Source organism: Ptychodera flava, chromosome 9 (assembly GCF_041260155.1).
Source record: "Ptychodera flava strain L36383 chromosome 9, AS_Pfla_20210202, whole genome shotgun sequence".
Taxonomy (NCBI): Eukaryota; Metazoa; Hemichordata; class Enteropneusta; family Ptychoderidae; genus Ptychodera; species Ptychodera flava.
Genome location: NC_091936.1, coordinates 22,061,667 through 22,084,887, shown reverse-complemented (window position 1 = coordinate 22,084,887; position 23,221 = coordinate 22,061,667). Strand labels below are relative to the sequence as shown.

The following is a 23,221-nucleotide window of genomic DNA, read 5'->3' as shown; positions in this document are numbered from 1 at the left end:
GGACTAACTCAATGTATGTAGTTACAAGGCTGCTCATACACTAACACTCTCACTCAATTCACGCAATTACCATTTAACTTGTCCCAACCCCCACCCCCATTTGCCCACTCACTCATTTACTAGTAATCTCTGGCTTGCTTCGGTATTTGCTTCCCTACTTGTTTACTTACTTACTTATTTACCTACTTACAATTTCTGGCTTGCTTGCATGCTTAAATACTTACTGACTTCTTACTGACTTACGTATTTGCATATTACATACTTACTTACTCAATTAGCAGCGCAGTATTAAGATCTATCGATTCGTATGCTTACTTATCAGCATACTTATTCACCAGTCTTAATATATATATATATATATATATATATATAATATATATATATATATATATATATATATATATATATATATATACCTAAATACACACTACTAGTATTTCGTATCAAACTGAAGACCTACCCGTACATAACCCTCTTGACTAATTTGAACTGCATGAACTGACCTAAATACCCCATCTTTGAGCACTGAGGAACCGACGTCAAAGAAACTAACCAAAATTCTACCGAGAACACATTTCGCTTTCTATCATTTGCATCTGTAGGGAGCAGTTGGTGTGGAGGTGGTTTTTAGTCCCCACGGACACCGTCCGGGGGGGGGGGGACTTATAGGTTTGGTCATGTCCGTGTGTGCCGGTCCGTGCGTACCGTCCGTTCACGTAGATCTCAGAGATGCCTTGAGGGATTTCATTCAAACTTGGTACAAGGATTACTCCTTATGTCATACATATGCAAGTCAATTTGTTTTGTGATACGATTAAATATGGCTGCCATGCGGCCATTTTGTTACGATTTTTTTCATGTACGGAGCCATAACTCAGGCACATCTCAAGGGATTTTATTGCAAGTTGGTACAAGAACATCAACCTTAACATGTGCACTTCAATTTGTTTCACGATACGAATTAACATGGCCGAATGGTGGCCATTTTGTTACGATTTTTTCATGTACGGAGCCATAACTCAGGCATATATCAAGTGATTTTACTGTAAGTTGGTACAAGAACATCAACCTTTGTCATACATATGCACTTCAATTTGTTTCACGATACGATTTAATATGGCCGCGTGACGGCCATTTGTTACGATTTTTCATGTACGGAGCCATACTCAGGCAGATCTCAACTGATTTTATCGTAAGTTGGTACAAGGACATTGAGGACATTGACCTGTGTCATACATATGCGTGTCAATTTGTTTCACAATACAATTCAATATGGCTGCGTGACAACCATTTTTTAATGATTTTTTCATGTCCCAAACCATAACTTAGGCACGTCTCAGCTGATTTTATTCAAAGTTGGTACAAGGACATTGACCTGTGTCGTACATATGCATGTCAATTTGTTTTACAATAAGATTGCGTGGCGGTCATTTTGTTATGCTTTCTTCATATCCCGAACCATAACTCAGACACGTATCAACCGATTTTATTTAAAGTTGGTACAAGGACATTGATTATTGTCATACATATGTACGTCAAATTGTTTCATGATATGATCCAATATGGCCGCGTGGCGGCCATTTTGTTACAATTTTTTCATGTCAAGAGCCATAACTCAGGCACGTCTCAACTGATTTTATTCAAAGTTGGTACAAGGACATTGATCTATGTCATACATATGCAGGTGAATTTGTATCACGTTAGGATTCAATATGGCTGCATGGCGGCCATTTTGTTTTTTGTTTTTTTATGTCCAGAGCCATAACTCAGGCACATCTCAACCGATTTTATTCAAAATGGTACAAGGACATTGACTTATGTCATATATATGCACTTCGATTTTTTTACGGTGAGATCAAATACAATGGCTGCGTGGCGGCCATTATGTTACGATTTTTTTTTGTCCACAGCCATAATTCAGACATGTATCAACCGATTTTATTCAAAGTTGGTACAAGGACATTGACGTATTGTCATATTATGTAATAGATATGCATGTCAATTGGTTTCACAATCCGATGCAATGTGGCTGCCTGGTGGCCATTTAGTTACGTTTTTTCATGTACAGAGCCATAACTCAGACATATTTCCACCAATATCATTCAAAGTTGGTACAAGGACATTGACCTACGTCATACATATGCACATCAGTTTGTTTCACGACATGTAGTAGTATCATGTCAATCATTGAATTTTCGTAATTAGGCTGATATGTCAAGAAATACTGCATCAAATTTCATGAAACTTGGTACAGATGTTAAGGTTACATTGCTTTAACAGTGAATAAAGACATTTATCAGTGTCATGGTAATTAATTTGTAATTGCATATGTACAATGAACTTTCCAGATGAGCCCCAAATACTGCATCAAATTTGATGAAACTTGGTACAGATGTTGATCTCAATGACACTTAGCAGTATCGTTTAAATTAATTGCTAATTTGCATTTACATGATGAATTTTTGTTTTTAGGGTGAATGTCCAGAAGCACTGCATCAAACTTTATGAAATATGGTACCGGCGATAATCTGTCAGTGTTAATTATGATAGGATGCAAAAATGTTTGGCAACATCCTGTCGATTAATTACTAATTGATTCAATTAATGACCTTTTGTAATTAGGATGGTGACCTACTCTGGTTTGATGTTTTTCACCACCATAGAACTCGATTATTCTCGGCCATTAAGCCCCATCTGTATCGCAGTATTTTTAATCACAGACCTAATTAATGAACAGGACTCTATTCTCTCCGAGGACTTGTAATTGAAGTACCCATTAACAAGTGGGGACTCTGTCATCAACGATGACTTGTTAAAAGTGATTTGGGTGGGCAGTGCTAGCTGTCCGACAATCAGAAACTTTCTCCATCGTAGTCATCAATAAGGTGTTACCTTAATGATACACTTTTGTCTCCTTGGCTTATGTTATGTTTACAGGTTTATTATATTTGCTGTCGTGTCTGCATGAACGCGCCGATCCTTTACACCAGTAGTGCCCTTGTTACCGCATGAGATGATCACGTGACTTAAGGTAGTATGCACCTCGCGGACAGATATTCGGACTCTCAAACTTTCACGGTACATTTTGGTCTACCACTTGTTGGGTTTATTTTGAAACTCGTAGAGGAAACAAAGTTTTATCGGCTTATTTCTGTGAAAATCGAAAATTTTATTTTTACCCATACAGTTAACACAGGAATGGCGGCCATTTTGAATTTCAAATTTCGATAAACATTGGGTAGTTCGTTTCCATGGTACCAAATTACGCACGGTGACTCTTGGCTTTCATTCGCTATTTCGAAAGGGAATTAGGGTTTTCAGGTAAATAGCTGCATCAGCACTCCATTCCGTGCAACATAATTGCTGTAGATAATTAATTGGCGACTTCAACCTGACCTGCGACTTTTTTTCAGCATTTTTTTCCGAGAAAATAGCTGACTCAGCGCAATTATTCCTGACCTAAACTAATAAGGGATTCCCGCATGTGAAGTGTGGGAATAAGGTCAGTTTATTTCGATGGGGCTGAAAAGATGATGATGATGATGATGATGATGATGATGATGATGATGATAACGAAACGAATACGACGACGACGACGACGACGACGACGACGACGATGACGATGATGATGATGATGATGATGATTTTGTCAAAGAAAGTTTAAAAGAATCCGGAATATTGCTCCCTCAAAACTGAGTAAAAGAGGAAGTTTAGCATAGTTTTGTTGTAAAGTTGACCAGACTGGGACCTTAACAGAGCCGCTTAAAGCCTGTTTATCCATTAGTCAAATAGGAGATCTGCCATAACTCTTTAAAGGGTAATTGCTGGTATTTGAGTTCAATTGACTACACTTGGTCGGATTATTCAAACCTTTTATCTCAACATGATCGTCTGACCAGCTGCCGTCTTCCCCTGCCACAGCCAGTGATTTCGAGAAACAGTCTGCGCGTAGCTTCAGAACATACATTCTTTTAACTGAACTCGATACGGTGGTGAGAAGCGGCTCGTCCATCGAGGCACATAATATCAAGGGTTGTAACATATGTTTTTTTAATTTCATCATTTTTTACGCTGTCAAAAATTAACTCTTGTACATAATCGAGCCATTGTTGTTGTCACGCGTTGACCTTGAATTTTTTTTTATTGCAGGGAATGTTGATTACATTTTAACGTGCGACAGCGAGACACACAGCTTAAGACCGACATTTGCCATCCATGTCCGTCTTTCAACAACGTCACCAGACCAATCTGCTCGCTTTGATATTGCAATTATTTTATTACTCATTTGATGTTCTCTTTTAATCATAAAAAATACCACAGCAAAGCTCTCTTCCTAGTCGCCGTGGAAAGATTAATTTTTTTCACCGTAAAAACCCACCGGGTTCTTCTGTTGCTAAAATTCAATTACGAACGAAGTCATCTGTGTTAATAGTTACATGCAACAAGGGATTGGACTGTCGGCTAATTGTTAACTCTAAAATTTCTGAGTCAGGCGCCAATTTCCACATTGTACATGGATGAGGTTTACTTTACAGTCGTGTCTGAGTCGGCGTAGGTAATCTTCAACTCTCTTTAAATAGAGATTTATTATAAATTTCCTCATGTCTAGGTCTAATTGCATTTAACCGAATTTCATAATCTCATTTGTACAGTTTGAAGACATGCATGTTTAAGATTCTTCTAGAAATTTAAAGTCGAGGTAAGCGTTCATGAGTGTACGATTCAAAAATGTTTATCGACACGGGCCCATTCTGTGCACTCTGGAAGCTTTAAGCTTAACAAACTGGATAATGTGTTTAAAAAGGAAACATTTACAAGTAAATATTTAGACGCATTTCCTTTTTTCTTTGTATCATCCAATTTGTTCAGCGTAAATTCCTGGGTGGAAAAAGGGGTAGACAAACTGTTTGGAAATATGTTATAAATATTTACATAGAAAATGTTTGCCATGGTTATGGAAGTGATGGAAATACATCTCAATATTTACTTTGGAAAAAATCTGCCTAGAAACCCAATTTCTACGCAATCCTTAAACTTGGTAAAAAATAAGGAATGCTACAAACAGTTTGACAACTGAATGAGCGACGTAGGATTCAAATTCTGGACGCGAAAGGTGAAGGAATCATCGACGATTTTTATTTCAAACAAACGACGCATTGCGTTCCATCGACCGGGAAAATAAAATATACAATCCGATTTACAATAGAATGCGCCTCGTGGACAGATACAAGGACTTTAAAATTTTTCACAATACTTTTCTGGTCTAACGCCTGTGTGGGCTCATCTTGAAGCTTTCGGAGCGAATAAAGTTGCCATCTTGTTATTTTCGTTTTTGAATCAAACATTTAATTTTTACCTGTCTAAGTTGACTCCGGGGTATGGATGGCGGCCATTTTGAATTTCAAAAAACGGTAAATGTAAGGTTGTTTGTTTCCATAGTACCAGAATTTGCATGGTGACCCATGATGTCTTATTTTGTTTATTTTTAAAGAGAATGGCTGAAGATTCCCTTCAGAAAACTTAGAATCTAATTGCAAAAGTTTAAGCCTTTTAATTTCGAGGCGCATACTACTTTAATGGAAATTGAAGAAGAGAAACAATTCACAGCAACGTGAAAGTCGTAAAGAAGAGGGTGGAAGACTGTATCGCTAGGACAAGTAGCATAGACATGGATGAGTTGCTAATTATGCAATACAGAGAATGCTCCGACGCAATGATTCTGTCTTCGTTTTCCAGTCACATAGATAAATTGTCTCCTACAGACAAACGTAATGCAATTAAAGAGGATAGGTGTCAGTTGAGTCATTTAAGTTGCCTGGGGGATGGGATCGGATTGGGTGATGAGCATATGCTGCGCACACACACAGTTCACGGAAATGTCAGATCTCCCGAACGAGGTCAAAGCGTCGGTCAGATGGATGACAGTGTCAGCGTCAGTACTTAATTACGAAACTATGTTGAATCCTTGATTGGTGAAACGATACAATAAGAACACACTCAGTGTAACTGTAGATGTGCTAGACGGAAGAAATAAGATTTATCTCTGGACATCGCCCTCATCTGTTATTTCAAGACGTGGGTGTCATGTCTTGTTTTAAATCGTTGAATACGAGAAAATCCTGACAATATTTCTCAACAATTGCTGACACACAACGTTAAAGATTGACTATAGTATAACTAACATAAAATAATTCGATGAGTGGAGCTGCTGCTTGCTTCTTATCCCCACAATTCTAAAAAGAAAGAAGTGGTTTTTGCAGCCCGTAAAACATCGGCGTGCTAACTGTCAAAGACCAAACGTGAAGAAGTAAACGACAAGATCGTATCATCCAATCGCTGTTGTCAATATATATCTGCCCAACAGAACACAGTTATGACGACCCCCTTTTCCTAAAGTCAGTAAGTCGAAACATTTTCCCGTGACCCCGTCGTAATAAATGTTTGGAGTCAAATTCTATCTTCTAAGGTCAAAGAAAAAAGAGAAAGTTCGGTCACGCGACCTACTAATACTCAACTACAAACCAGCTGTCAAGCCTATCCGACACTGTTTCCCTCCACAAGCCTCTCGAGCAAGATACTTCAGAAACCAACCCCTGTACATAGGTTTATACTGTGGACTTGTGTGCTCTCTCTCTCTCTCTCTCTCTCTCTCTCTCTCTCTCTCTCTCTCTCTCTCTCTCTCTCTCTCTCTCTCTCTCGTATTGTTTATTGATGATGAAAAGTTGTAGCATTTGTTGTTTATATATATATATACATACATATATATATATAACTATATATATATATATATATATATATATATATATATATATATATATATATATATATATATATATATATATATATAACTTCCGGGATATGAGTAGGTTATAAAATATTACATATTAAATTTTATTATTTATTACCTACTCATATCCCGGCAATCTATGAATGGTGGCCTCCAGTCTGATACTCAATTCAGAATAATTTTGACCGGCTTTCATGCAGACTTTCATTTCAGACTTTCCTTCCGCTTTGTAGCGGGTTTTCTCAAGCTTTACATTCAAACATGACATATTCAGGCGTAAACGGTTACGCTAAAATACGACACATGCATATTATTCATCGTGGCGGCGACACGCTCACAAAGTCCGGGGTAGATGACATCATTGATAAAGAGATCACTGACGGGTAACACGTCAGTGGTTTTAAGCTGCCGCGCACCGGTCCTCGCGCTCCAGATACTCTAGTTTCCCGTGTGATAGCAATCAATCATCTTGATGGGCCTTCACCTTTGTCAATTATTTCACTTTTTAAAGAGGAGATGTCGCTGTCTCCGTGACATTCTTTCCATTCATTAAAAGTAAATGACAATTTAAAATCAGTCATGCCGATTAGTAATGTCTGGTGTGATAAGTGTCATCTGTGGCCTTTACTAGTACACTACGTTGGCGTGTGTATGCTCCTTGTTGGAATGGCGCTTAAGGAAGTATGCGTCTCGAAAATGAAAGACTTAAACTTTTGCTCAAACTTTCCTTGATGAAACTTTCGAACACTCTCTCACCAAGCTAAAAATGAAAATCAGGGGTCACAGAGCAAATTTTTGTACTGGAGGTACAAATTACCAAAGATTTCCCGATATTTGAAATTCAAAATGGCCGCCATCCCTGAGTTAACTCTATGGAGGAAAATAAAATTTTCAATTTCCGAAAAGCTAAGACGTTTAAAACTATTCTTACACCAAGAGCTTTAAAATGAGCTTCCACAAGAGGCAGGTCAGAAGAGTATTGATAATTCTGAAAGACTAAAATATCTGTCCCCGAGGCACGTTCTACCTTAAAGATAGACTGTGCCTCAAGGACAGATATTCGGACTCTCAAAATTTTACAATATATTTTTGGCCTACAACCTGTGGAGCCCTAATTTTGAAGATTATAATTTTAAGAGAGATTTCATCGGCTTATTTGGGGGAATTCGAAAATTTAATATTTCCTCATAGAATGAGCAAGGGAATCGCGGCCATTTTGGATTTCAAGTGTGGATAAATACCGGGTGATTTGTTTCTCTAGTACCCTGATTTTCATTCTTGATTCGGAAAGGCAATGGATTAAAGTTTCATTTCGCAAAGTTCAACCTGTCCATCCCTTATTCCCTGTAAACAGGTCCACACTCACCATTTATAACAATGGGTTTGGACCAAACCATGGTGGAGAGAGGGTTAAGGCTTTCAATTTCGAGGCGCATACTACCTAAAGCTGATCTTTAGCATGTATTTCTAGTTCATGAAAGAACGTAAGGATGACCGTTACATTAGAGGGTTGTAAAAACTTGAAGAGAAACCACCAGTGCATAAATTGCCAGTCTAGCGAAAAAATTGAGAAGCAATGTTGATTATTTAACGAAAATATTCGCTGGGGGTCGACCGAAAAAAATGTAAAAATTGGGAAACGATGGTATGTAGTATTCATACCGTGCAAAATCCGATTATTCGTTTAGTTTTGGAACGCAAACAAATAAAAACTGCATGTCAGAATTCTGACCATCTGCTCCTGAGAGCTAACTGTCCACCCCTCACGTGACCACTCTTGTACTGTCTTCTAAGATGCTGAACGATATGACTGACTTCTCAAATATGATCAATGTCAAATTTGGAAATAATTTTTAAAAGACCGCACTTTGTGTCTTGAAAGGGAGAATAGCTTTATTTTTGTGATATTCTCCTCTGGGTTTTTTTCCTGTAAAACACACACACTTATTTATTCCTCGTCCTTATATATCTTGAAATACGAAATGGAAGCCTAGCCAACGCATTTATCGTATAACATACATACATACATACATACATACATACATACATACATACATACATACATACATACATACATACATACATACATACATACATACATACATACATACATACATACATACATACATACATACATACATATTGTGTTGACAGGGTGAAAACGTGGTATTTGACATGATTTGGGGAGTAGGCAAAACTGTGACCGACAGAAAAAACTACTCTAAAGTACATGAAAAGTTGCAGCTAACGGAACTATGGCGATCTTAAGATCAACGAATAATTTATTTATCGGAATAACTCTCTCCCCACGCACTTCTGCCACGATCGGCCTTGCCAGGACGCTTGTATGTTTGGGAAGAAAAACATCAGTTCGAAAAATATTATGATAAGGGGTCACACGAAACATGTTTTTATGTAGCCAGACGACTGAAGAGCTGAATCTAATCATTGTAATGTACAGCGCAATTACTCTGAGTAAAAGACAATCATCTGCCGGATACACCTAAAGTATGTATGAGAACTCAGCGTATCTTACCTTAATGCTGGGGTCACGTGACTTGGCTTTGGTCCAGGATTCATGATATTCCTTCTGACACTGAAATAGAGAAAAAAATGGAACAGCGCCTGATGAAATGCTGTCTTCGCGAGAATAAGTGACACGCTCCATTAGCTTGGAAGTGTGAAAAGCAGGGGCAGACGATAATCTCGAAAAGCGATGAATTTTCAAAGTCCTAGGTTCTTATAGAAATCTTTGTTTTTGTGTGACCACGGAACATTAGTAGTCCTGTGATGTATTCGAGCTTCAGGCCATATTTTGAATGTTTAGAACGCAGTACATTTGCCATTACGTCATTTGGGAAGGATGGTTTTAGCTCGGCGGTACAGAAAGAAATACACCCATGAGGATAGCGAGTGTCTGCACCATAAACAGACACTGACCTATTGGTATGAAGTTCAGCATATTATGAACTTTTAAACAAACACACGGACCTGTTGGTATTCAGTTTTAATAGCAATGTATGACCTTCCAAACCATGCTGATGTTATCAGTGTAACATGGGAAAGTTTACATTTTGTCACCTTTAGGTGATGATAGTGTAAGAAGTAGGGGGTTGACTTTTCAACCGCGATATCAAGGCTGTACTCCGTCACAAAGGCCTACAAGCGAATCTAACAAAAAACATATCGTTGTAACAGTCGAGCATTGCGTAGAATCAGTGTTACGACTAATTGCATACAGAACGTACTCCGTCTCACGCGAACAGACAATGCTCAAATTTCAATTGGATTAATTTGACCGTAAATATCAGTGCCCACATAAATTTTGTCAGTTACGGGAAAATCGCAAGTAGAAGAATTTGGACCGAACAGTGGGGGCGCTCTTTTCATGCACTTCTTGCTCATGAACCTCGAAAACCATACTTTCCTTTTAAATTTTGTTTTAAAATCTGATATTTGCGCTAGTCATTAGAATATTCTAGTCGTGGAAATCTGCGTCAGATTATTGTGTCAGCGCGTTCGCAGTGGAATCTTGTGCGCAATGTTGCCCCCGGTCTCCTAGGCAACACGGAGCGCGGCGTCAGGAGGGTGTGTCAATCATCGCCTCTGGTTTAAAATAATAGTCAGAACGCGATAGTATTCAATATGCTATTTTGCTTGAAAATGAAATATAAAGCAGAGCAAAACAATGACAAAGCTCTGGATATGACCTTCGACCTGAAATTAAGGTAGTTCGCGCCTCGAACATGAACGACTTAAACTTTGCTCAAAGTCAAACAAACTTTAAACTATTCTCTTTCAAAATCACAAATGCAATCGGGGTCACCGTGCAAATGTTGGTATTAGAGAAACAAATTACTTATTATTTATCGATATTTGAAATTCAAAATGGTCGCCATCCCTGTGTTATGTCTATGGGAGAAAATGGATTTCTTGATTTTCACAAAACCGGTGAAAACTTTTTTACTCTTTAAGCTTCAAAAGCCCACACAAGTGGTAGGCCAAAAGAGTATCGTAAAAATTTGAGAGTGCAAATATCTGTCCCCGAGGCGCATTCTACCTTAACAGGCTACAGAATGTGCTTTAGAAAGGGAAGTATGAGTCCGATAAACAGTCTGCCATCAGCTGCAATATTACTTGTTAGCATTTGTCAGTTTGATGACGGCTACATGGCATTCGCAAACATGGAATACAACAGCTGGTATGTAGTTTAACTAGCTTCACAAAAATAAAACGTAAACCAAGACAGAAATTTGTAAATTTTATACACAGCGGAATGTTTCTATGAGCAGCTGTGAATTTGTTTCATGTAATCTATCTATTTATTCACCTTCTCTTTTCTGAAATATAATATTAATAATATTAATATTAGTAATATTAAGGTAGAACGCGCCTCGGGGACAGATATTCGGACTCTCAAACTTTCACAATTCTTTTTCTGATATACCACTTGTGAGGGCTCATTTTAAAGCTCTTGGAGAAAGAAAGACTTTTACCGCCTTAGTTTTTCGCAATTCGAAAATTTTATTTTTCTCCTTAGAGTTAACACAGGGACGGCGGCCATTTTGAATTTTAAATAAATATACTATACATATAGGAGGGTTTTGCGGACCGTTCTCAGTGTTTTGAATACACTCATCCGGGTCCTTAAACAATGTTGAAGAACCCTCCCACCGCGGGTTGCCTTATGATGACGTTCTTGTATCTGCAACACTTTACCTGATGGTCTATATGATATCTCAAGTCGTAGTCGAATTGATAAATAATGTGCAAACAATGTCGAATATTTATTTGACAGTGTAGAATACCGTGACTCTGACCATATTGCATATATTCCGTAATTAAAAATATTTAAAAGCAGACATATTTCATTTACGGGGACGATTGCACTCACTACCCTTGGGTGCGCGAATTGTTAAAATGTGACGTCACCCTATTGTCCAGATAACGCAATAAGGCACCATTTGGTTTCATGGATTCAACAGGAATTTTTTCTCTGATCCCCATGGTCATGCACATTTTTAAAGTTTCAGAATTACATATGTAACTCTTCCATCTGGTTTAGCATGATCATGCTAAAGATAACTTCACAAACACGACCTTCTTTATGGTTGAACCCGATGAACTCCTGTTGATAACGACCTTTGAGAACTTCTTTTTGTCCCGAACCCCTCCTCGATCTTGCGGGGTTTTTTTTCAAAACACCTTGAGCAATGATTATATCTCTCCTACGATGGGATTATAATGATTTTCAAGAAAAATGGGCCAACATGGACTCCTTCTCTCGCTTACTCATGCTTTTACATCGATGACGTGCGAAAAAAAAAGTCGAGCTATTCGTATCGTAATTAATATCAATATTTTCCTTTTAGAGAAGTCTCATAAGCCACGGATGATTAATCGATTTGTTTTGAGTGCTTCTGACAGGCTCATATAACATACGTATAGAACGGCAATTGAAGTTGTTTGCGTTCAACGGTTGGCACTGGTCACGGTCCCGTTCACTGGAGACGCGCAAATTGCTGGCCGCCGGGCTTGAGGTTGAAATAAGTGCAAGAATTTTCATAAAGTTTGGTGTAGTTTGCTTATCGTATGACAAATTCCTTTCGTTGATAATGTTGACAATGGGATAGTTAATTTGAGCCTAGTGAGGGTGTTAGCGGCCGGACAATTTTAAACTTCCCTGCTGTTTGAGCATCTGTTTTCCTCACACAAGACAGCCACCTTCTAAGTATCACGGCACAGAGGGCGCTGCAAGCAAGTTCCGAGCTCCATAGCCTGTATTGAACTTCACGTGCACTTTCCGTTATTTCTGTTCTCTCCTCTAATCGTCCCTTGTTCTACTCCAAAAGTCTCGGGGAATGCCATGAGGTCAAGTTGCCAATAAATGCCTGCATGTGTGCCACACTCAATGTTATTCTCGACGAATGAGTTTTAATTCGGACCTGACGTCAGCTGTCGACAATAACATTGCATATTGAACACAGAAAGTTATGTTTGCAATGCTAGTAATTTGCATTTCAACATACTTTAGGGAGAAGGGAAGAAAATATGCCTGCTTTTTTAACAAAAGTAATTAAAATACTTTAATAGTTACATCCACTGTCAATTTAAACTCATCATCCTTTCCACATGGCCTGAAATGTTCAACAGAGACAACAAAATTGTCTCGATCCAGTTTAAATAAAGATACGTTTGACTGTCACGTACATTCCAGGGCATGTGTTGTACCTGCAAGGCTGAACCACGCTGTATTCTGACAGATCCCTACCTTCATCAGACTTTCTCTCCGCTTGACAACCTTGTCTTCAAACTCTTCCTGGTAGCCTACTATCTTCTTGATCACTTGCTTGTGCTGGTTGCCCAGGTCTTGTAGAGGTAGCACCAAGGTCTCCGTAAATGTCTTGGCCAACATTCTGTTAACCTGCAAGGAGAGAGATCAACGACCCTTCTCAGTCTCTGAATACATAGTACACCGGGGAGACTTTCCGATGAATAGTACGGTGTAGGGACGTACCAAAGAGTTACACGGCATATTCGTTATAGATTCAATAACACTGCTTAGGGTGTGACTGTTAAAGCGTGTGTCAATGACACTGTAGACGGTTCAAAACCCGTTAATCCTCTCAAACAAAGGCATTTAAAGTAAGAAAAATTTACTTTTATCGTATTAAACTTCTGGCAGCAAGTACGATGGATAATTAGATCGTAAATTGAACTATAAGTTCAATAACTTCCATTACCGATTTGTTATGGTGTTATAATTATAAGATCCGGTATGACAGCCGACGGCTATTATTGTTGATGTAAACAACATAGTATTCTCTTTCTCAAACAGTTTCAAGTAGGTTCATTATCAGATGCCAAGTGAAGACTGTTGCTTGCTACATTGAAACTATGGACCTGAGACTCGGAATAACGTATGTTGGATACCATGTCTAGCAGAAAAAGCTCCTTCTCGCCAATTCTAGGCATTCCGTGGCTTGAAGGCCGTGTATTTCCTTGCATTTGTTATATACGCTGTCGGCGTATTTACAACTCTGGTTAGGTTTGCTGCTATGTAGGGTTCAGAATGTTTCGACTGTCCACGTGACTTACCTCTGCCTCGTTGTCTGTCTCTTGCAATATGGTTCTCCACAATCCCACCAATCCTGGAATTTCGTCATCTCTGTGTATCATTGAGGGAATGAAATACTGTTATTGTTAACAGCAGGGGTAAAACATTCTTTACATATCAGAACTAATATTTATCCTATTCATTCTTTCACAGAGCATTGAAATGTCGGATGCTGGTTATACCGAAGTGATTAAATTCTTTGTATTACGTCTGAGTGAGTGTAGATTTTTAGAGGTTTCCATGGAAAAAGTCGCATAGTCTCTGATTGGGACTTTGTCGCGTAGCTTTTCTCCCTATAAATCTTTGTTCTCAATTTTTGTAAAATGTACTCAAAACGCCAGCATTCTTGCAGAATGTCACAATATAATGTAAATTGTGGGCGTGAAAAAGAAGTTCCTGCTTTGATTCTTAATGTATTACATGACAGTCAACATAAAACTTTCGTGTGTGAAATTTCCTGTTTGTAATAAATTTTATGAACCTTTCAAAATTTTCAGTGGATGCCAAACAAAGAATTTGATTACTCTGGCCTTGCGTACTCGATCTCTGATGCCAGAACCAGCAATAGCCTTTCAAACAACCCACTACCGTTACATCCCTCCCGATGAAAGAAATTACATTCTGTTCACACCTGGAGCACGATGTGCTTGGAAGGTACAGAGGTGCAAAATGTTGACTGAATTACTCACCTGTTATCTCTCAAGGAGTCGTTCGTCTTCTTTCGGAATGTTTCGGATACAGTTCGAAGGTTGTTGGCATGTTGTTCGTAGATGGACACCACCTTCTGGGAAAACTCCGCCACTGAAGTTGAAAATCGGAAAAGAGAACAAAAATGATTAAAACATGTTTGGTACCGGAACGAGGCAGCGCTGACTGGACTTTCTGGCCGTTGGTTATTACTTGTACAGGAAGTGTAAAAATACATTCAAATCGGGTAACAGACATGTTCATCTTTTTTCAGCTACCTGTCAACAGCCTTGGGTGAATGTCGTCAATAGTCGATCAACTTTAAATGCAAGGACACAAACTTTCCATACCTGTAAGCTTCACTTTTGAAAATTATAATTTCATAACCTCACATGGAAAACTGGTGCATTTTCTCATTGTCCTTTTGAAATGCAAAGTGGTCTTAGCCTTGCAAAGCACTGTGTACAGTATTCAATGCAATAGTCTGGAATAAAGTTCCGGTGTCGAACAATAACCAAGGACATACTACGCATGTACAGGTTGTTATGACGAGTTGGAAACTTCGGTATTGTATTGCAACGTGATTTTGAGAGAAAAACCAGCAACCTATAAGTTTACAACAGAACAAAAATATTGAAACGACATATAAAAACTGATAGGACTTTAAAGTATTATTTAGACACGTCATAAGTACAGAAAGAGGTAAACATCTAATCAGCCATGATGAAGAATTGACGCAAGGGAAGAAATCCCAGACCACGATCGTGTTTAGCAGATATGTTTGGAATTATAACTGGGCGGTGGAGTAGGGACTAATCTGTAAGCTCTACACTGCTGTTTTGCTTCTGATGACTAACGATCGGCAGTGCTTTCTTCATGCGTGACACAAAAACCAATCAGTTGCTTAATCCCCGTGCCACGTGGATTAATTCGATTTTAAATCGTTTGAAAAAGATTCCACGATAATTGAAGCAATTTAGGAAAGCTATTTTCGAAAATATCAAATGAGAAAACCTGTTCAGTGTATTCTGCGTGGAATAACGAAAGCCATGTATCCCTTGCTTATATACGGCACAACGTAGATAGATCGACATTTAGATTGGAACACATTGCTTATTTATATTTGTCAAGTAAAACTGTCACATTCAGGATTGATATAATAAAATAATTATCGAAGGGGCTCCACAAAATGTTAAATTGCTGTTTTAGAGCCAGGATCGTGCTAAAGTGATGGTATTTTTGCGTCCCACAATCGATTTCTCATCTCGCAGCTTAGGGAGTACAACAAACACGGATAAAGCTATTCGTGTCTTACTCGCATATCACAAGAACTCAGGGACGTGACTTCGGTCTGTCTTAAGATGTACAGCCGTGCTTTGTATAATCCAGAGCAGGACGGTCCCCGGTGGATATCATTTGAGTATTTATTCAATGTCGACGACCGGGCAATCGACTGATTCGAATCTTATCTCGAGTTTAGAGAGAGCATTCCCGCGAGAAACCGGCTCGATATTGTTGCTGAATGCTTCTCAGCGCCGAGATGAATCGAAGACCGGGTTTGTTTTCTCTCGAAATGTCACGAGGTGCTCTTTTGAGAAGAATAAACCTTCTGCAAAGGTTGATCGCATTTCTTGGCGGGAACATATCCTGATTAATTCTGATGAAATCGTCTGGCGTGCTTCTTATGATTTTTTTTGCATATTTCTCGCCGCTGGCTTTATTATTTGTTCTGAGGTTCCATCTGGTTGTCTTCTGGCATAAGGATAAGTTAGTCTGATATCATTGGAAGGTCAAAGGTTAGGTTACCAAAAAAAGAACTAATTACATAAAACACAGACGGATCTCCTTTTGGCATCATCTCTCATGCAGACGTGAAAGGGCAGTAGAATGTCACTGGCGCAGATAAAACAGGTGAAAACCGAGCGCAGATAGAAGTGTGTCGTATGATGTAAGTCACACTGATTGAGTATTGCTACTCTCTTTCCCTGTATATTATTTCTCAGCGCCTTACTGTTCTCATATCTTTTTAAACGATATAATCAATTTCAAAAAGACAGACGACAAACAACTTTAACAAGTAGCGTCTACTTAAAAAAAGATGCGGGAAAGGTGAAAAGCTTGTTGAGGAGAAGGCTCTAAATCTTAAGTTGTGACAACTGCGCATGACATTTTTACGATAAGTAAGTCTTTTACGGCAGTAGAGACATTCAACATGGGGCGATTTCTTTTTCCCTGTTTTGAGACATCTGAAGTATGAGTGTGCCGGTGCTAACGTCGCCATAAACTGTGATATTTGCGGAATGTTGGATCACTATTTCCATGCATAGTTCACGACGTAACTGTGGCGGGAATTCCCTAGCGAAGAAGCGATGAGTGCCTAGTTTGAGCTCTATCATATGTGTATCAGCGCTTTTTAACATTAACAGCAGAATGTGCCTTTGGGATGATTTTCTGCCTCTCGTATACACTTACAATCTCTGCTAATTACACTGAGCTTGTTTGGATTCAGTATGAAACCCGTGGAGCATATCAAGGTTTAAGAGTCTTATTCTTCGTGAAAGTTGAAAGTTGAAAGTTGATTTTTAAAATAGAGTTAACATACAATAAAGAATAGTGTCCATCTTGACCTTAAATATCTGTAAACATTCAGGTAATTGTAAAAATATGAAAAATTATTTTCTCGCTCAAGAAAAAGAATGCAGAAAGTTTCCCTTTAAGAAATTATGCTAAAAAGCTGAAAACTTTAAGTTTGGTGGTATTTGTACTGCCTTTCAAAAAACTACAAGTTGGTTTACCTGTGTTTTTGACCTCTCATTTTAAACCGGAATAAGGTAGAAACTGGCCATTTATATCATTTTTACTATTCCCGGGGTAAATGACCATATAGATATCCAATTATGATTTGGAAAGAGCGCAAACGATTGAGAAGTGTAGCGTCGAGTCAGTGTGTGAGAGAGAAAGGGTTATTGTTGGTTTGACCTAGAAGACATAGCTATCTCAAACATGTCGACACTTTCCACCCACTGTCTGACCTTCAAGTCAAGAAGCATACATGTACTTTTGAGTAAGTGACTATAGGCTGCAGTGACTGTTTTTGTGAAACACTGTCACTTCACGTAGAAAATGTAAACGACGAAACAGAGAAAGCATCAGAAGTCGAGACAAAGGGGCTATCAGAGGTTTGAGTTAAAAGTGAACATCATGATATACATCAGGAATCAAGCTTAAGATTATGTACTAAAACGATGTGATTTGTTGACCTAACACTCGACAAAAGCATCCACAAGACAAGGGAATACTAGTATATTCTGCTGTTATTCACGCCTGCTCTCTGGCATTTAAGTTTATATTTACTGTGTCAACGACAGAGTCGCCATCGTTTCTCGTTTTCAAGATCGTTTCTGTTTCGGGCAGGGCATTATCAGCGTCATTTAGGCCGACTGAAGTATGGTGGGCGGCAGTGTGCTAAACGTCTATTATGTTTAGCTCCCCTTTCGAGTACAGCAGGCACTTCGATGACGTAATATCTGGTACATATCAAAAATTATGCCATCGAAGATATCACGTGTTGCATCTGCATGCAGGATAAGAGCAAAGTGATGACTCCTTGATGACTAAGCATTTTGTCACCGGGAAAAAATAATCAGACTTAGTCGAAAGTTGTCCATATTGGCCTTTCCTTCGTAGGCCTACTGAGTGAAAGTGCCGTGATTTGGGTCAGCGTGGGCGTTCGTGCCATGATGTGAATTTTTATTCGATGGAGTTAGACACAAGTTAACATTTTACTAGTGTGCTTACTTCAAACTTAATAAAACTATACTACTGACCGCAACTTACTAAAAGCTGTAGGCGGATGACTGACTGGATATACATACCATGGTACCCTTTTACGTACACAGATAGATATTTGCATAATTACATAATTATATAAAACATACACAGAGTTATACAATAATCGAGTTAATTCACAGCTCTTGCGAAAACTCAATTCATGTTCGATTACGTTGCTACGTTAACCAAATCAAATAATTGACAAGTGTACTGTCCGAGTCGCTGTGTGTACAGCTCACGCTTTTGTACAACTTCTGCCTCGATTTAATGTAAACCTACTACTCTGGGTGAATCCTGTCCAACAACTTAGCGACCCAAACAATAAAAGACAAACGGTTTTAGTTCATCAATGTCTTTCAGGAGCGGGGGAGCTGGAGTAAATACAATCTGATTAATAGGATGTACAGATAATGACGTCCGCTCTGCTTATTCTTGACGTCAGCTAAGGAGAACAGCAAAGTACGAGGAAAGGTGAAAACGTCACCATTTCTACATCTGCTTTTAGTCATAATGGGGCAGAGAGAGAGAGAGAGAGAGAGAGAGAGAGAGAGAGAGGAGAGAGAGAGAGAGAGAGAGAGAGAGAGAGAGAGAGAGAGGCATGATCTGTCGGACGAATTGTTGGGCGCCCCCTGGAGTGTAAACCGCGACATGTTTTGCGGCGATTCGGATCATTGTACCGCATTCTTACGTAAATTCAGATAGCTGCGTTCGAGATTACCAATCGCCAATACCAATTTCCTTCACAACTCCGCCATCGTGAAATCAGTAAAACCGCATTTCTTCGGTGGATGTCGTTCACAAAGCTTAACCAAAATCAGAGATTAAACATACCTAAGGATAATGTTGATGAACGGTTTGGGCTTTCTCCCACTGTCTGAATTTCTTAATTTTTCAACCAAAAGGGCAGCTGGTAAACTGTATGGATATTTTAGTATTTTGCTCGCCGTATGACCTAGTATTTTTTTGTTCTACTCTTCTAAGTTTATGTTAAAATACCTGCTATTCATCCTGTCTACATCATATAGTGGATGTGTGAGTGTGTGCCGTCCATTTCCACTATGAGAGTTAAAGTCCGGCCCGGACTGGAATTCATCACTACAAATACTATCGACTAGCATATTTTGATCGATTGCATAATCACTGGAAGATTCATCGTTTTCTCTCAATTGCCAAACATAAATGTTTTGAGTAATTCCACAGACCAAATATTGTAATACACTACATTTGGAGAAGTGAGGTACAATGTGAACAAAATCTTCCCATTTGAATTCGTCACTTTCAGTGCAAAGAAAAGATTCGCTATGCGTTATCATGAGGTGTACAATTTGCATGCGGCAAAACTATTAAAGAGTTCTGTACTTTTTTGCAATTGCATTTTGCGTGTGTTTAAGGTAGCATGCGCCTCGAAAGTGAAAGACTCAAATTTTTGCTCCATTTTCCCAGACCAAACTTTCAAATCGAGAATCAAAATCGAGGTCACCGTGCAAAGTTTGGCACTACAGAAACAAAATACCTGACATTTACCGATATTTGACATTCAAAATGGTCGCCATCCCTGCGTTAACTCTATGGGGTACTTGAAATTCGGGGTTTTCGAAAAACTGGGCCGGTGAAAAATTTCCTTTAAAATGAGCTCCCACAGGTGAGTCGAAAAAAATGGTTATCATTTGAGAGTCCAAATATATGTCCCCGAGGCGCATTCTACCTTAAGAAAGTCTACAAATGCAGTGATTATTATCATGGTTTGCGACGAAGCAATAAAGGACAAGGCAGGATAACCTTAAGATCACTGATGTTGCCTATACCGAGTCGTTTATACAAAGTAATTAAATGAGTGACATTTATACCACATATCTCCAACAGTTCAAAATCATCGTCTTCAATATCACCATTGATATTTTCAAAAGTGCAATGGCATTCACGCAGCTTAGATGCAAACAAGATACCGCGGCTACTATTCCATGCGATGACGTCACATGCTACCCTCTTGATGCAAAATCCGACATGATTAATTTAGCGCGCCAGTGCGACAACAAATCTGATCTTTGCTGAACCGACCGCGCGTTTGAATGGAAATATCGCGAACTTGTGAAATTGTGTGATCGCGTGTATAATTAAAACACGCGCATGACAAACTCGTTGCGTTTAGGGGGCGTTAAATCGCAGATTGTCAATCGCAAATCGCACGATCTCATCCTCGGTTCTTAAAATGTTTAATGATATAAGCGCACTGGGCAGGTGTCGTGTTAACTGGAACGACCCTGAATGTCAGAGTGGATCTAAGTATTGTTAGTCGGTATTCTATCGATTTCTATACCTTCAATAGAAGCTATTTGAGCGCGCAAGTGTCATGGCGTTTTTGAAATACGTTTGTCACGTGGTGGAGGACAGCATCGACGGCAAAACCCCATGGGATTCGGCTAGGGAAACATTTCTTTCGGGTAAATTTAGTAAACCGAGTGGAAAATGATGGCAATTGGTATGATTTGACCTTTACAGTACAGATGCAAAGGATGCTTTCGAGTTAAATGACCGATCTTTGACAACGTGAGCCTGGCCTTGGAATATGCCGCCCGATAATACGTGTCTGTGTTTGCTTACCGCCAATTTAGTTCCTGCCAGCGCCGCAAACGAACAGAAATGGGATTGAGCAACACTAACTTTTGTGGAATTAAGAAATTTATCGACATAAATTTTCTCCGTGTGACAAATACAAAAAATTACCATAACCCTGGCAAATGCAATGGTGTCGCTCTACACAGTCTATTAAGATTATTGTCTCGATAGCTCGATACCTGCCACGGCGGTATAGTACTTCTTGGAATTGATGCATCCTATTCTGATCACGTGCCACCAGTCTCTGAGAGCGCGACAGTCAATGTCAAGACTACCCTTGAGGTCGTCGAACTCTCGAGGTCGTTGCCCCTTAAAGAGTTCCCCTCGGCATGATATCCCTGGAAGACGAATTGCGGTTTCAATGTCTTCTGATAATTGCCTAACGCTTTCACATTATCTTAGTGAGGAACTTACTGGGCTTTCATATATAGTAGTCTTTTAATTCTATCAACGTGTTCTCGTGAGACATTCAAATCGATATCGCGAGATCGTAGGCGGTAGACACGCATTTATATACCTGCATGTAGTTAGCACATAAGTAAGGGACACATAGTCAGTGCCGTCGAATGGTGATATCAGCTCGCGTCCGAATACAATACGTATCTCTAGGACGCTGACAGTCTCTCAACACATAGTCAGTAAAGAATAAGGAAGGCTAATTCGATAATATATCACATCTATTTAAACAATTTCTGAGTACCGTTCTGAATTAAAAACTTGTAAATTGCAATTTTCGACAGACTCTACTGCAGAGCGCAGTCATATGGAATTGATCGTCTAACAACATAGGTATTTCAGCGATTAAAAGGGACAAGACTGTCTGTATATGAAAGAAAACACTCGTTGCCATGACAATCGTGGCCGTGACCCACGCAGTGACAATACATTTCATTGTAATGTCCTACTTGGGTTGTCATTTCGAAATATAAAACATATCTAATTACTCCTACTTTTGATAATAGACTTATCCGCACCTATTTATAGCTTTAATATATTTTCTCGAGTAAGCGACCCAACACTAATATGCAGCATGTGAAAGAGATGTGTTCTGTTATCATCCTACGCCATCACTCAATCATCCGTACCCGTGTCGCACAGTCACAATGCTCTTGAAATACTAGTAGTTTGAAATGGCGAACCGGTGAACGCCTTGAATTTAGATATTTTACTCAATGTGCAAAATTGATGCATTCTTTGGGTGTGGTACATTCAAATAAAGACCATCGGCGCCCTCCACGGACCGGTGGAATCGTTCGATGTGGCACAACTATTAGATGCTCCCCCCTCTCTCTCCTCCCGACACAGTCATTCTAATAATTCGTAAGAGGTTTCGGAACTCATCGTCGGTTGATGCAGCAAAATCCCCACTGCATTTCATTTCCATCTGCGATGTGGAAAAGAAAGAGAGAGAGAGAGAGACAGAGAGACAGAGGGGGGGAAGGGGGCTTCTCAAACCTCAAAAAATCTCAATGCTATCCAATTTTTACGAAGCTGTGGGGATCAAAGTGGCTGTTAAGATGTGAACATTTTGAAAATTTTCCAGTCGACTTGTAAACACACAAGAAAGTATTGTTATGGTGCAATGAGAACACGGCGGTATCTGTAACTCTTACGTGTCTGAATCGTAGATTTCTGTCCCACTCCCGTAAGATTGAAATGCCCAGTGTTTGGTTTTCCCGCACATTATCATATGCAAATCTTATTTAAAAATAAGGGAAATTGGTTAAAATTTATTATTAAAAGATACGCTAATGTACCGTCCGTTTCATTGAAACGACTGCCGGCCAAGCGGGGCGTAGAAAATTAATTTCATCCGTAGTGGACGCAATGGAGCAATGAGGAGTAAAGTGCCTTGCTCAGGGCAAAAACACCGTGCTGGAGTCTCGAACTCACCATCCTTTGACAGTGAGTCCGTCTCTCTGGACCTACCTGGTCAGGAAATCACCATCCTCTGATAGTGTACCCTAACCACTGCCCCACGGTGCCTCTGACGACTGTATCTCTTTAACTGCAATTTTAGTGAATATATTCAAAGTTCGCGTTGTTTTCTTTCCTTAAGGTAGAACGCACCTCGGGGACAGACATTCGGACTCTCAAACTTTTACAATTCTCTTCTGATATACTACATGTGGGGGTTCATTTTAAAGCTCTTGGTGAAAGAAAACTTTTCACCGGCTTAGTTT

At 39.2% G+C, this 23,221-nt stretch overlaps 1 protein-coding gene across 1 annotated transcript in view; it reads right to left on the bottom strand.

Moving 5' to 3' along the window:
• LOC139140355 (uncharacterized) overlaps positions 1-23,221 on the bottom strand; it is an 81,169-nt gene that overhangs the window by 23,682 nt on the left and 34,266 nt on the right. The window contains exons 2-5 of the mRNA XM_070709557.1: positions 14,594-14,705; positions 13,886-13,955; positions 13,059-13,211; positions 9,324-9,383 (exon numbers count right to left, since the gene is read on the bottom strand). Coding sequence (XP_070565658.1) covers positions 9,324-9,383; positions 13,059-13,211; positions 13,886-13,955; positions 14,594-14,705 — 395 coding nt within the window. The remainder of the gene's footprint in view (positions 1-9,323; positions 9,384-13,058; positions 13,212-13,885; positions 13,956-14,593; positions 14,706-23,221) is intronic.